This window comes from Mus caroli, unplaced genomic scaffold, assembly GCF_978045245.1.
Source record: "Mus caroli unplaced genomic scaffold, Mus_caroli_1 scaffold_9, whole genome shotgun sequence".
Classification (NCBI taxonomy): Eukaryota; Metazoa; Chordata; class Mammalia; order Rodentia; family Muridae; genus Mus; species Mus caroli.
In genome coordinates, this window is record NW_028227264.1 from 121,369,255 (window position 1) to 121,381,699 (window position 12,445).

Genomic DNA, 12,445 nt, shown 5'->3' on the forward strand with positions numbered 1-12,445 from the left:
TCGGCGCCTCCAGATGGGAAGGAGCTCGCTGTACCTTTGGGTGGGCGCCTTGACCGATGGTCTAGACATCCTTCCATCAGGGGCTAGAAACAATTCTAACTGGTAGAGTCCTCTATTTTTCATGAATTCCTCTGGGCTTAATGCAAACTTTTGCATATGAAACCCAAAGTTTAATTAGGAAACACGCCTGCGATAGAAGTCTAGGTAGCAATAGAAACGGAAGAACTTCTGGCATAACTCCTGGTTGGGTTGTTTTTCTCTGGTGCTGGGGACTGGACGAGGGCTTGTACTTGCTGGTAGATCCATGACTGAGTGAAATCCTCCAGCCCCTAGTGTAACATTCAATGAAAGGAACCAGATATAAAAACCTATGTGAACCAACACACAGGCACTCAAACGAACAGACTTGGTGATCAGCTAGGGTGTGAGGTGTCAGCATGCTGGTTCCCTGTGGCTAGTGTGCTATTTCTTGGTCTGGGTGGTAGACACATTCTCTTTTTTTCTGTGGTTAGGCTTGATGTTTTTGTGTGCTAAGTTCTTGCTCTACCACCAAACTGCATACCCCTTCAGTCTTAGTGTTTCTTCATAAAAACCCACTACACTAATGATTGGTACACTTTTTTTTCCTGTACATATTTTATACTTCAATAAAAAATGAGTTCATATATATATATATACATATATATGTATATATATATATATATATAAATATAAAATTACATGTAAGAACACTGTAGCTGTCTTCAGACACACTAGAAAAGGGAGTCAGATCTCATTACAGATGGTTGTGAGCAACCATGAGGTTGCTGGGATTTGAACTCAGAACCTTCAGAAGAGAAGGCCTCCAGAAGAGCAGTCAGTGCTCTTAACCACTGAGCCATCTCTCCAGCCCTGAAATAAATAAATATATGTATCTATCTATCTATCTATCTATCTATCAATCATCCCATAGGATAGTTTTCAATCTGGCATGTGACTGCTTCAATTTGATCTGGAAGAGTTGACTTTTGTGTTTGAAATGAAAATGTTGATACCTGGGCAAATCTAAACAGAGTCAACACCAAGGCTTCTCCTTCGGTATATTAAAATGAGACAAAGACTAGCTTACAGGACTTACTGTGGGAAAGTATCTGTGGGATTAGGACTGGATTCCCTGCCTCCTGCTTCCCCACACAGGTGTCCCCAGCCAGGACTCTTACAGCAGCTGTCAACCTCTCAGACAGGGCTGTGTATAAAGAGGCCTCACATTCAAACACATGAAGAAAGTGAATACGAAACAAAAATCTTTTCTTGAAAATAGGAGCCAAGTGTTGCGGTGCTGGCTTTTAATCCTGGCAGAGGCAGGCAGATCTTAATGAGTTGAGGCCAGCCTGGTCTACATAGTGAGTTCCAGGATATTCAGGGCTACATGGAGAGACCCTGTCTCAAACAAAACAAAACAAACAAAAAGCTACTAAAATTTCACATTCTTTAATGGAACCCAGCTCTCCAGGGGAACAGACAGGACAGTGACAGCAAATCACGAGCAGACAAAGGCGTCCAGAACTATCATATTTATTATAAAGCTACACCTTGAAGAACAAACCCGACCGTATACTGAAGCCTGTAATGGTACATGCCAAAATGTACTGTACTATACAGAAAAGTGCATCGTCACGACAAATTAACAAAACATCATCTTTTCTTCCAGGACTGTAAAAGCATCACTTTTCTCCTCACCTCAGAGAGAACCAGTACAGAGCAAGGGACAGGATGGCAGTGGCACTGTGGGTGGGGAAGGTTGGATCAGACGGCAGGAAGTCACAGCGGGGTGAGAAAGGCACAGTCACGCCTAGGAGGGCAACAAGACAGTGCGGTAATCCACGTGGATGCGAGATGCACGTGACAGAGGCACAGAAGGATGATGGGAGTGGGGAGAGGCTGGGAAGGAGGGGAGGGGGTTTCAGAACACTGTGGGGGGCGGCTCGAAATGAAGGAAGTGGGCGGGACCTAGTGGGCCACAGTCCAAGAGCTAGGCTAAACGCTAAGGTAGGAAGGCACTTTCACATGTACATACTACAGATGTACATTGACACACTTAGGTAACCGTCACAAGCAGAAAGCTACCGGTACTGCAACTGACCAAACCGACAGGAAAGGACAATACTGGTTTATTTACGTGGGCGGGAGTTAACGTTCAGAATGCAGGGACAGAGCAATCTCTCCTGTGACACAGCCACCTACTACGCTGTCGATATCTACGATCACCGTCACACTACACACGGAACCTAGGTGAACGCTCTACAGAGGGGCATCCACAAACACACGGTTTATATAGTTTTCTTTCACTAGTTTCTAAGATAAGCATTATGGAACCCAGTACGGGTATTTAAACATACAAAATTCCCTATGTAATTTAAAGATACAGTTACCCATTGTGACTATACCACTGAGACTTCTTTTTTTTTTTAAATAAAGTATATTAGGATGGGTGAAACTCAGTCTCTGGCTTTACAGTCTATGCCAAAGTCATCTGCTGCAAGCCTGAGGCTCCAGCCTGCTGGAGCTTGGGGGAGTGGGGGGGGGGGGCGCCTCTCAGCTCAGGGGTCAGTCTCAAGAAGGAGCTTCTATTTGCACTTTGAGGCTCTCTGTGTTCCAGAGACTCAGTGGCAGATACCAGAGATGGCGTCCCACATGCAGTTCCTGCATTCATGGTCTTTTCTACTGTGGCCAGGAAAAAAAAAATTAACCCAAATAGACTCTCAATGGACTCATGGCCTCCTTACTGTTGGGTTTCAGATGTTAGATCACGATTCCTTCAGCATGGAGACGTCAGAGACTGAGCATTCCAAAATGCTAAGACCACTACTACCAACCCAGTTTCTTAGTTAAACCATGAGCCACTTGGAGACTGGCAACTGCAGAGACAGAAAACTCAAGAGAGACCATCTGACCCTTGGGAGCTCTTTATCCACTGGTATTTACTCATGACTATGGCAGTTGAATGAGTGAATTGTCAACTATGAATTGTCCTGTGGCTGGCTTGTGGGACACCGGGCGTCAGATTATGTTGTGTGAACTCAAGGAAAACTGTTGAACAATGGTGTGGCTTGTGACAAGAACTCAAGGTTTACACAGTGCCCTCAGAAGTTTATGTGACACTCTCCAGAGAATGTGTAGCACGTTCCTAGCAATCCATACCTCAAACTCGAAACTCACACCACAGGGCTTTGCAAAATCTCCATCAGGGGTGCAAACTGCGTGGTTCTATCAGCTACGAATCTTTAGTGCGTGTGGAGTCGGGTATCACGGCTGACAGTCATTTGCTCCCGTCTCTAAACTGCGTATGTATGGACTGTGAGACCTGGAAATGAGGGAGAAGTGAGAGCACCTTGGGGTTCCTTTCCTTCCTTTCCTTGTTCCTTCCTGCTGTGCTACATCTGTGGTTCAAACCAGGCCCTGCAAGGCGACCCTTTTCCATGGCTGCAGCTTTTAGGGAGCTTGACTGACAGTTTTTAGGATCCTCTGTGCAGGGGGATGCCTTACCATAAACTATTGTGTGCGTGGCTCAAAGGGTGTGAAAGTCAGAGTGGTGGGGGGAAACAGGCCTATTGAGCCATCTCTGAGAAAGGAGACTTAACTGTTAAGTGTTAAGGTGCTTACCCGGAGACCGTCTACACTCTCTGCTTTCATTTGAGACCAAAGTGAGCCTGGAAATGACATTAGGTACAGGAGAGAAGATGGAGAAGATACAGGAGAGATGGAGTCAACCAGGAGCCATTTCTTAGAGGAAGAAGTCCTGGCAGTACAAAAGCATGGCCTTTGTTATTCAAGGCAGCAGAGTCCTGACCTAGGAGTAGAAAGGCTTAGGTGGAGCACAGAAGGCCTTGGACTGGGGGGCGGGGGGGGGGGGGGAGAGGCGAGGTGGGGGGAGGGCATTGCCTGGGAGCTGTCTAAGGAAGATCTGAAAAGCTAAAATTAAAGCTTAAGAAAGGCCTTTATAAATGAACTCAAAAGGTGGCCAGTTTCTCCTGCCTCCTGTTGGTATCATCTGTCCAGGAAAAGTGGTTCTAAGAATCGTTATTGTTTTCTAAATAAGTGGCGGGTTCGTTTAGGAGATAATAAACTTCCAAAGAGACCAGCAGTCAGTGTCAGTCAAAGGGCAGTCCTGGCTGGGTCTCCATGGCTTCTTTTGCAAAATGGTCAGAAAGAATGGTTCTGAAAAATTTGAGGCTTAAAACCTTACCATACTTGGGTACCTGGGGGTAGGGAGTATGTCTTCGGTACTCTTGTGAAATGAGGAGAGTGGCTTGGAAAGGGAATAGTTCATCAATAGTTTTTTTTTTTTCCTGCAGTGGAATGACTAGACTGGCAAACTGAGGTAGCCATGGGTCATGACCTTGACTTTAGCGCAGGTCTTGGTTGGTTTCTGCAGGAGTTATTGTCAGTGCTGTGCTACTCTTAGGTGGGCACGCAAATGCAACTGGCGCCACCAGTTTGAAATTAAAACTAGAAAGTAATTAATGGGGTGGGTGGGTGGGTCCTAAGGGGTTTGCTTTGAGCCCTCTGTTTGCCTCATCAGGAAGTTCGGCTGCTACGGCTAGGAAAATTGTGATTTGTACCTTAGTGAAACCAGTTGTGTCCAGAATGATCTGGGGGGGGGGGCGAGCTGGGATGTACAGCTCAGTGGTAAGTGTATACTTAGCATGCAAGCAGTCCCCGTCAGTCCCCAGAACCAAACAAACACAAATCTATCATATATATTTTTTTAAGATAGAGGAAAAATATAGTATATATGATAAAGAAAAATGGCTATATGCTAAAATACCAGGGAAAAATACCCAATGGAGCCCACTGGACTACAGGAGGTCTGTAGAGATCATAATGCAAAATTCAAAAGGGAAACACAAACAGGAGGAGAACAGAAGTCATGATTCTGAGGTACAAAACTGGGAAGGCACCATCCCGGCACCACAAGGTTGTCTTCCCATGGTGGCCTCACATAGCTCTCGCTCAGTACTGTAGTCAGATCTGGCTTGGCTCAGAGAGAGCTGTGGCTAGCAGAGCTGGGGCTTCCGATTGGGGACCACTGGGCCTTTGTGGCATAAAGGAACCAAGGATTCATTTCCTGTCTGGTTGTGGGGGGGATTTAGGGGAAGGCAGACATATTTCTCAGGCAGTTATTGAAAACATCTGCAGGAGTTTGTGGTGTAACAAGAAAGTCCTTATGACCCGGCTGCTCTAGTCCATTGTAAGTGTAAGGGGGGGAGGGGTGGACTTGGACTTCTCCGGGGCTGATCGAGGTCTTTGAGGGAACCATGTCAACAGCCATGGAGACAGTTTCCCTTACTGCCTCTTCCAGCTTCAGTTCAAGCAACGTCCGAGTATCTTCTACACACTTCCACTGAGTCTTTAACCTGGATCCAGGGAAATGAGTTTTATGGAAGGGTCCACCACTGAACTCCTTCAAGCCATGAACTGAAGGTCCCACGGGAGCCTCCCTCTGTGACCTTCATCAGGTGCGGGCTGCCACTCTGGACTGGGTTAGAGGTGCTTGTTGTCGGTTGCTAGGCAATGAGTGCTCATCCCACAAGTGTCACAGACCATGCGTGGCAGGTGATGACACTCCAGTAAGACCTGGGATTCGGGTTCTCTTGCTTCCGGGACACTCACCTGGGCTACACTAAATTTGAAGCCATACGCAGTGTTGGGTGAGGTGTTGCCTTCATTACAAGGGTGCAGCATTGGATTTTTCAAGTAAGTCTAAGTGTTTCTATTGTCTTTAAAACGACGATAATGTCCAGTTATTAAAAAAAAATTACAAAATACAAATGCCCATGTTAATTTAGCTAGTCCCAGACATCATTACATTCGACACAACATAGAAAAGCCAAACTCTCCAGTTAAAAGCGTGAGACTGGGGATGGTTGTGGATCACCCACTCTTGCCACTAACTCATTTTCATCTTCAGACATCCCCCCCTCCCCTCACGACCTTTGTTTTTACATCGTGCAAGACTTATCTGTGGGACCCTGGGAAGGTGCGGCAGGTCCCATGGTAGGGTTTGTTTTTGGAAGAACAGCAGGCTTTGGCCTAAGGGCTGGGGGCTTCAGCTGAACGCCCATCCGGGGTGCCACCATAGGCTTGAAAGTACTCATTGTCTCGCTGGAGGAGCTGGTGCTCCGGCGAATCTGTGGCTCTGAGCCCCTGAGGGCGACGTTGTGCAGCGGGCTGAGTGATTCTGTGGAAGTCGCAGGGGTGGGCGAGTTCTTCACTTGCTCCAAGGTGTCTAGCACGACATCGGGGGCGTGCTTCACCGTGCTCTGCCTCTCGAGTTCACGGAGTTCGTTCAAAGCAGTGTTCATGGTCTCCTCAATATCCTGGTGGAGAAAATAAAGAGAGAAAAGGAGAGAGCGGTGATCACAGAAACAAAGAAGAGAGTGTGACTATTTGAACTTTACGGTCTGTCCACAGGGTATGTACACTGCCACCTCGTGCATTTGGGTTGACTCTAAATGATCTGGAGACTTAGAAGCAACACACATGGAGCCACAGATCAAACAACTGTCATTCGGAGGTACTAGGCCACCTACTGAGGCCTCCATGTCTTGTGTGTAATTGATCAGAATTCTGTTTCATCTTTGTGTGTGTGCTTGCACATGTGTAGGCCTGAGGTCAACCTTAAGTTGTTGTACTTCAGGTATTGTCCCTTTTGTTTTGAAATAAGAGTGTCTTGCTGGCCTGGAACTCGCTGTTTAGGATAGACTGACTGGCTGGCAGACCCTTCGGATCTGCCTGTCTCTGCTTCCCCAGAGCTGGTTTGACAAGTGCACACATTGCCACACCCTGATTTTGAAATTTTGTTCTGAGAATGGAACACATATCCTCACGGTTTTCCATCAAGAGCTTTACCAGTCAAGCCCTGTCCCCAGCCCCTCTTGACATATATACCAAAGTGAAAACCCCATTCATAAGGACTGGAATGTAAGTATTAAAATGTAAAACATTTAGTCAGAGAACTGTACTACAGGGGAGTGCAGTGACCAGCTTAGGCTATGATGCACACCCATTGCCTGGTGTGCTTATTACTTCTTTGTGCTGGGAGCATCCAAATCATTTTCTAATTAATAATATTTAAATATTTAATATTAAGCATTGTAGTGTGTAGTTTCAATGACACATCACCCCCTTAGCCCAGGAGCTGCAATGGAGCTAACAGCCCCTCCAGGCTCCCTTTTTTTCCTCCCACCTTAGCTCCAGGATCAGAGCTGTACCAGCACGGACCCGGCTTCTCTTTTCTACCTGCCTTTTCTCCTGGAGGGGTTTCATTACCAACCCACTCCCGAGACCCTTGAATCTTCACATAAAACACACACACACTTCTCTGTTATCTTTAGAACTTGCCCATAGGCACAATTCCTGGGTGCAGATACCTCCTGCCTAGAAATCTGTGCCCTTATCAATCTATTATCTCCATCTCTCCTTCTGCCCTAAGCTTAATGGCTTGCATAAGCTAGTCCCCCAGCCCCCAACATCCTTGGCCTCGGCCCATAGTGGCTGCAGGCCCCAGCTGCCCCGAGACCTTACATGACTGCTGCTTTCTTTTCATTCCAGAAAAAGCCCCTTTCTCCTTCCCTGCATCTCCTTCTTTTCCTCTTGGGACCTGGAAGTCCCACCGTTGTCTTCCTTCCAGTAACTGGCCCCTGGGCCTTCTTTATTGACAAGTCAAGAACCAAGTGGGGAACAGGACCGAAGCAACAGAACCCTCCCCTTAGAAAGCATTATCAATTATGGAACACTAGAAGCTCCTTTCCAGACCGACCTGCACACCTTCTGTACTTCTTAACTCTTCTCTCTCCAAACCAGCCCCATCCCTCCTGGCCTCTATGCTACCTATGGACTCTATATGTTCCCATGATCTCTCAGAATGAGGTAGTTGTTCCCTTCTCTTTACTGGGCACAGTCCACCCTCCACCCTCACTACTCCTCAAGTGCCTCTTACATGGTAGGGCTAGTCGTGATGAGCTGTTTGCTGGCCTGTGGGGGAGGTTTTCATTTCTCATTCTGAGAAGTGGCTTTGTCTGGAAGTGTCTTTGTTCCCCCTTTCAATGTTTGAAATATGGTATTCTAGATGGTTCTGCTGAGAAGTCTGCACTCGTTTTTAAGGATCCTTCATATGGAATTTGACTTTATTCTCTTATTGCTTTTACTATTCTTTCTTTCTTTCTTTATTTATTTACTCATGGCCCTTGATTGGAATGCTCATTGGAGAAGACATTTTGGGATTGAGTCTAATCAGGGAACTTTGAACTTCACAGACTTGGACTTGGGAGAGCAGTAGAGACACTGAAAAGGAGCTAGATGCCTGTGTGGTCATTGGGCATAGAGAAAACACTCTCCTGAGGGTTCAGTTCTAAGGTGGAGGGAGCTTAGGTCATCTGCAGTAGCAATGGGGACTTCCCAGGTTAACTTCTCCCATGAGAAGTTCATCTTAGCTCTGGATCCATTAGGAGGGGAGACAGGATATGTACTACGTTTTTATGTCAACCTGAAAAGGCTAGAGTAATTTTGAAAGGAGGAGCCTCAGTTGAGAAAATACCTTCGCTGGATGGACCTGTGCAAGAAAATGTCTTGCATTTTCTTAGTCAGTAACTGAAGGAGGAGGGCCCAGTCCATTGTGGGTGGTACCAACCCTAGGCGGGTGGTCCTGAGTGGTATAAGAAAGCAGGTTGAGCAAGCCATGAGCAGCACTCTTCCATGGCCTCTACATTGGATCCCATCTCATTTAAGTTCTCCCCCTGACATCCCTGGATGCTAGACTACAAGCCATGACATAAAATAGCCCCTTTCCTCTGCAAGTTGCTTTTGGTTAGGGTGTTTTTTCACAGCAATAGAAAAGAGTAAGACAGAGTAGAAGAGAAAGGGGCCTTGCTCTCCTCCCTGTGGTGCTGTTTCAGCTTTAGACTTAAAAATCGTTAATGCTCACACAACTTCCATGCTTCCTTAGTCATTCAGGTTGGATGGATCTGTTTCCTACTCTTTATTATGGCTCCTCCCCTTTTGTGGGGGAGGGGCAGGGGCCAGCAATAGGTAACTCTATTTTGTCTTCTTTCTCGTATTATGAAGAACATGAGGATCAAAATGGAGGTACATTTGCCATGCTTATATATGAACGTGGAAGGCTGTAAAGGAAGGGATCTTATGTGTGTGTGCTTGATTGACTGAAAAAGAAGAAAAATTATGCATAATAAACCTGCCAGATGTACAACCTTGACAAAGGCCACTGCACTTTTACACAGAAGATGCTGTAAGGACATCTATGCAGCATGGACAGCTGCTTAGCAGCTGTTTGTCTGACCTTGGATGGACGCCAGCCTTGTCATTTATTAATCATGGTAGGGAAGGCTTATTCTTCCATGACAGTGCATTTCTCTTCATTTCACCTTGGAAATGTTTCTGCGTCTCCACATCCTTGAATTTGCTCCCGGTTTGCTAGAGGGACACATCTCCAAGCAATGCTCTGCCATTCCCCAAGACACACAGCCAGTCTTAGAAGAATGTCCCTGGCTGTCATTTAGGCTGACAGCGTAGAAACATAACATACTTTTTGCATGGTGTTACATTCTCTAGGGCTACCATTTAGTGAATCACCCTTTGGCTGGAACACTGTGAGCAAGGGCTGGGCTGTCTGTTCTTCTGAGAAAAATCACAGTGCTAGTAGTGTTTCATCGAGTATGAAATTAATTAATACTGCTATGCCAATGGGCACTTTTAACTACTGAATTCATGGAAGTTCTATGTGTGGGCACAAAAGTATTTTACTTTGTCTTTTGCATACTCATCAACTAACATTTGTATGAACAAGTTCTAGTGTTCTGTAGCACACTAGGGCAACTACAGTTCAGAATTATAGTTGATCAAGAGCCAAACACAAAGAGGGAAAATATCAAAGGAAGCTGTAAAGCTCACTTGATAACTTCAAATTGCATACAAATACCAAATTATTATATAGCATCATATAATACATTAAGTCCTTATATCAATGAAAAGAATTAAAATAGAAATGCACTTAATTTAAAAAATATTGATTTTCTTATATTTGTCACTTATGTTATCAAATAAAATATATTATTAATCCAGTTCAGATGTAAAGGGAGAACTATAGGAAGTTATTTCAAAGGGTAAAGTGTGCACCATTGGAGAGTTGATAAAGACAATGCATTCTCTCTCTCTCTCCCCCACCCCCATAAAAATGGAGACCATTCAGAACTGAATGGAATCTTGGCAAATGCTACAGTGTATTCCACCTTGAGGGTGTTGTGCTGTTTGGACTAAGACAGTAACAGACATAAACATTGTACTATACACATACAAGGTATGTGAACTGGTCAGATTCACAGAAACAGAGGACGTTGCTTGCCAGGGCTGTGGGAAGGGGACATTGGAGAAAGTATCCCTGTGTAAAGTTCTAGAGAGTTATTTTATAAGGATGGAAATATTCTTTACTGGATTATCTAGACTTAAAAAAGCTTAAGACAGCACAATTTATGACTTTTTTTTTTTAAAACAAGGAGTTCATGACAGGCAGTGTTGAGATGGGGTGCAGAACTTGCCCTGTTCTAATGGAAACATTTTTTTCTCTTCATTCCCAGGACCCCTTCTGTGCACCTGGATCATAGCCCCTACTCCCCACCCCAGTGTGATTGTCTCCCTTGTCTTCTCCTCAGCTGTACTGCCAGCATCTTGAGAAAGCAGCTGCATTGAACCTGTCCATCAGGGAAGTCTATCGCATCTCACAGGTCCTGGTACACTCAGTGCTCACAAGCTTTTGCTAAATGAAGAGGCAAAACCGTGATACCCAATCGCACTATCCAATAAAGAATAAACCAGAGCACAATGTGATGTTCCCCTGTAGACAGGACACGCTCCCATTCAGTCTACTGCAGGGATCCCACTGATTTGTTTAACAAAAGAACAAGCATACTTTTTTGCATCATCACTAGGACATGCTCTTTGTCCCCGTGGGAATCTTTGAAGGCTGGAGACACAAAAGACAGAGCTGGAAGCCATTTTTGAGGGTGAAGAGCACTTTTCAAACAATTTCATATGTAATTTCCTTTACTGGTAAACATAGGAAACAAAACCCAAGTATTTTTCCCAAACAGATGGTAAAGACTTCTGTTTACCTGCCGACTTTTGTTTTTATGATTTATGATAAAAAGGATTTCCTGGTTCTGGAAGCAAAAGGGTTAAACAGCTTATTATGTATCTTTTTTACCCTCAAGCTCCTAGGTCTGTCTCTAAACTCAATCAGATTTCATCTGCTTCTTACAGCAATGATGCTAGGGGCTTCTGAAAGCATGGCCCTCAGCTATCTTCAAATGGAACTGGTTCTACATAGGTCTCAAAGGGCCTTGTATAACCCTTTAAATAGATTGAAAGGTCAAAAGTCTTTTTTGCTGAGAAATTGCCCTGTACTTAAAATTCATTTAATTGTGTATAAATGCACGAAACTATTCAAGTAGTCTAATTTATCATCCAGAATTCTCCATCATCAGGACACTAAAACAGTTTGGGACTGGGTCAACTAAGGATTCCTGTTTTTTTTTTTTTTTTTTTTTTTGTGTGTGTGTGTTAGAATAATCAGTTTTCTTACTTGTTTCTCACCCCTTCTCCTCTCCCTTATTTAGGGAGTTTTAAAGCTTCAAAAACAGTGGGAGACAGCGGAGACATCTCATGTCCAGCACCAAATCTATCCACTTACTGGGACTTGCTACAAAGACATGCTCTGAACCAGGGGAGAGTGGGCAGACTCATTCATCCTGGCACACTTGTGTGGTGTCAATTCTGATCATTAGCAATAAACTACAGAGGGCCTCTGTGCAGCCTCTGCTGGGAAGGGAAGACACTGTATTCAGAGGTACACGGGGTCCAGCATTACTGTCCTCTAAATGCTAAACATTATTGATTACGTTATTTATTGACTAATCAATCAGTTGCTAACTCAGAAAGTGTCACCTTTGCTTTCTGCTGCTTTGCCTTGTATCTGGGTTCTCCATTCTGCTCTAACCATTGGTCTGTTGTGCGAGCTTTAGGACGTTATTAGGCTCTGTTAGCAGGTCCTTTCTATTCATTTTCAATATTTTCCTGGCTATTCACCAATGATGGGCATGGATGTCCTGGTCTACTGGCTGGATTTGTGTGTCAACTTGACACAAGCTGGAGTTATCACAGAGAAAGGAGCCTCCCTTGAGGAAATGCCTCCATGAGATCCAGCTGTAAGGCATTTTCTCAATTAGTGATCAAGGGGGGGAGGGCCCATTGTGAGTGGTGCCATCTCTGGGCTGGTAGTCCTGGGTTCTATAAGAGAGCAGGCTGAGCAAGCCAGGGGAAGCAAGCTGGTAAATAACATCCCTCCATGGCCTCTGCATCAGCTCCTGCTTCCTGACCTGCTTGAGTTCCAGTC

The 12,445-nt window shown here is 45.0% G+C and overlaps 1 protein-coding gene and 1 long non-coding RNA gene across 6 annotated transcripts in view; one reads left to right on the plus strand and one right to left on the minus strand.

Annotated features, from left to right (window-relative positions):
- Positions 1-12,445, plus strand: part of LOC110302975 (uncharacterized) — a 60,534-nt gene that overhangs the window by 30,547 nt on the left and 17,542 nt on the right. Inside the window, exons 2-3 of one of the 2 annotated variants that reach the window (XR_002378883.3) lie at positions 6,454-6,556; positions 10,632-11,116. The exons of the other annotated variant lie outside the window; for it this stretch is intronic. This is a non-coding gene — a long non-coding RNA (uncharacterized LOC110302975). Of the gene's footprint in view, positions 1-6,453; positions 6,557-10,631; positions 11,117-12,445 lie in introns of those variants that run through there. 2 annotated transcript variants of the gene reach the window in all.
- Positions 5,784-12,445, minus strand: part of Srgap1 (SLIT-ROBO Rho GTPase activating protein 1) — a 279,875-nt gene continuing 273,213 nt past the window's right edge. For all 4 annotated transcript variants that reach the window (XM_021173833.3, XM_021173834.3, XM_085843214.1 and 1 more), the window contains one exon: positions 5,784-6,359. In XM_021173833.3, the coding sequence (XP_021029492.1) occupies positions 5,982-6,359 (378 nt within the window). In that variant the 3' untranslated portion in view covers positions 5,784-5,981. The remainder of the gene's footprint in view (positions 6,360-12,445) is intronic.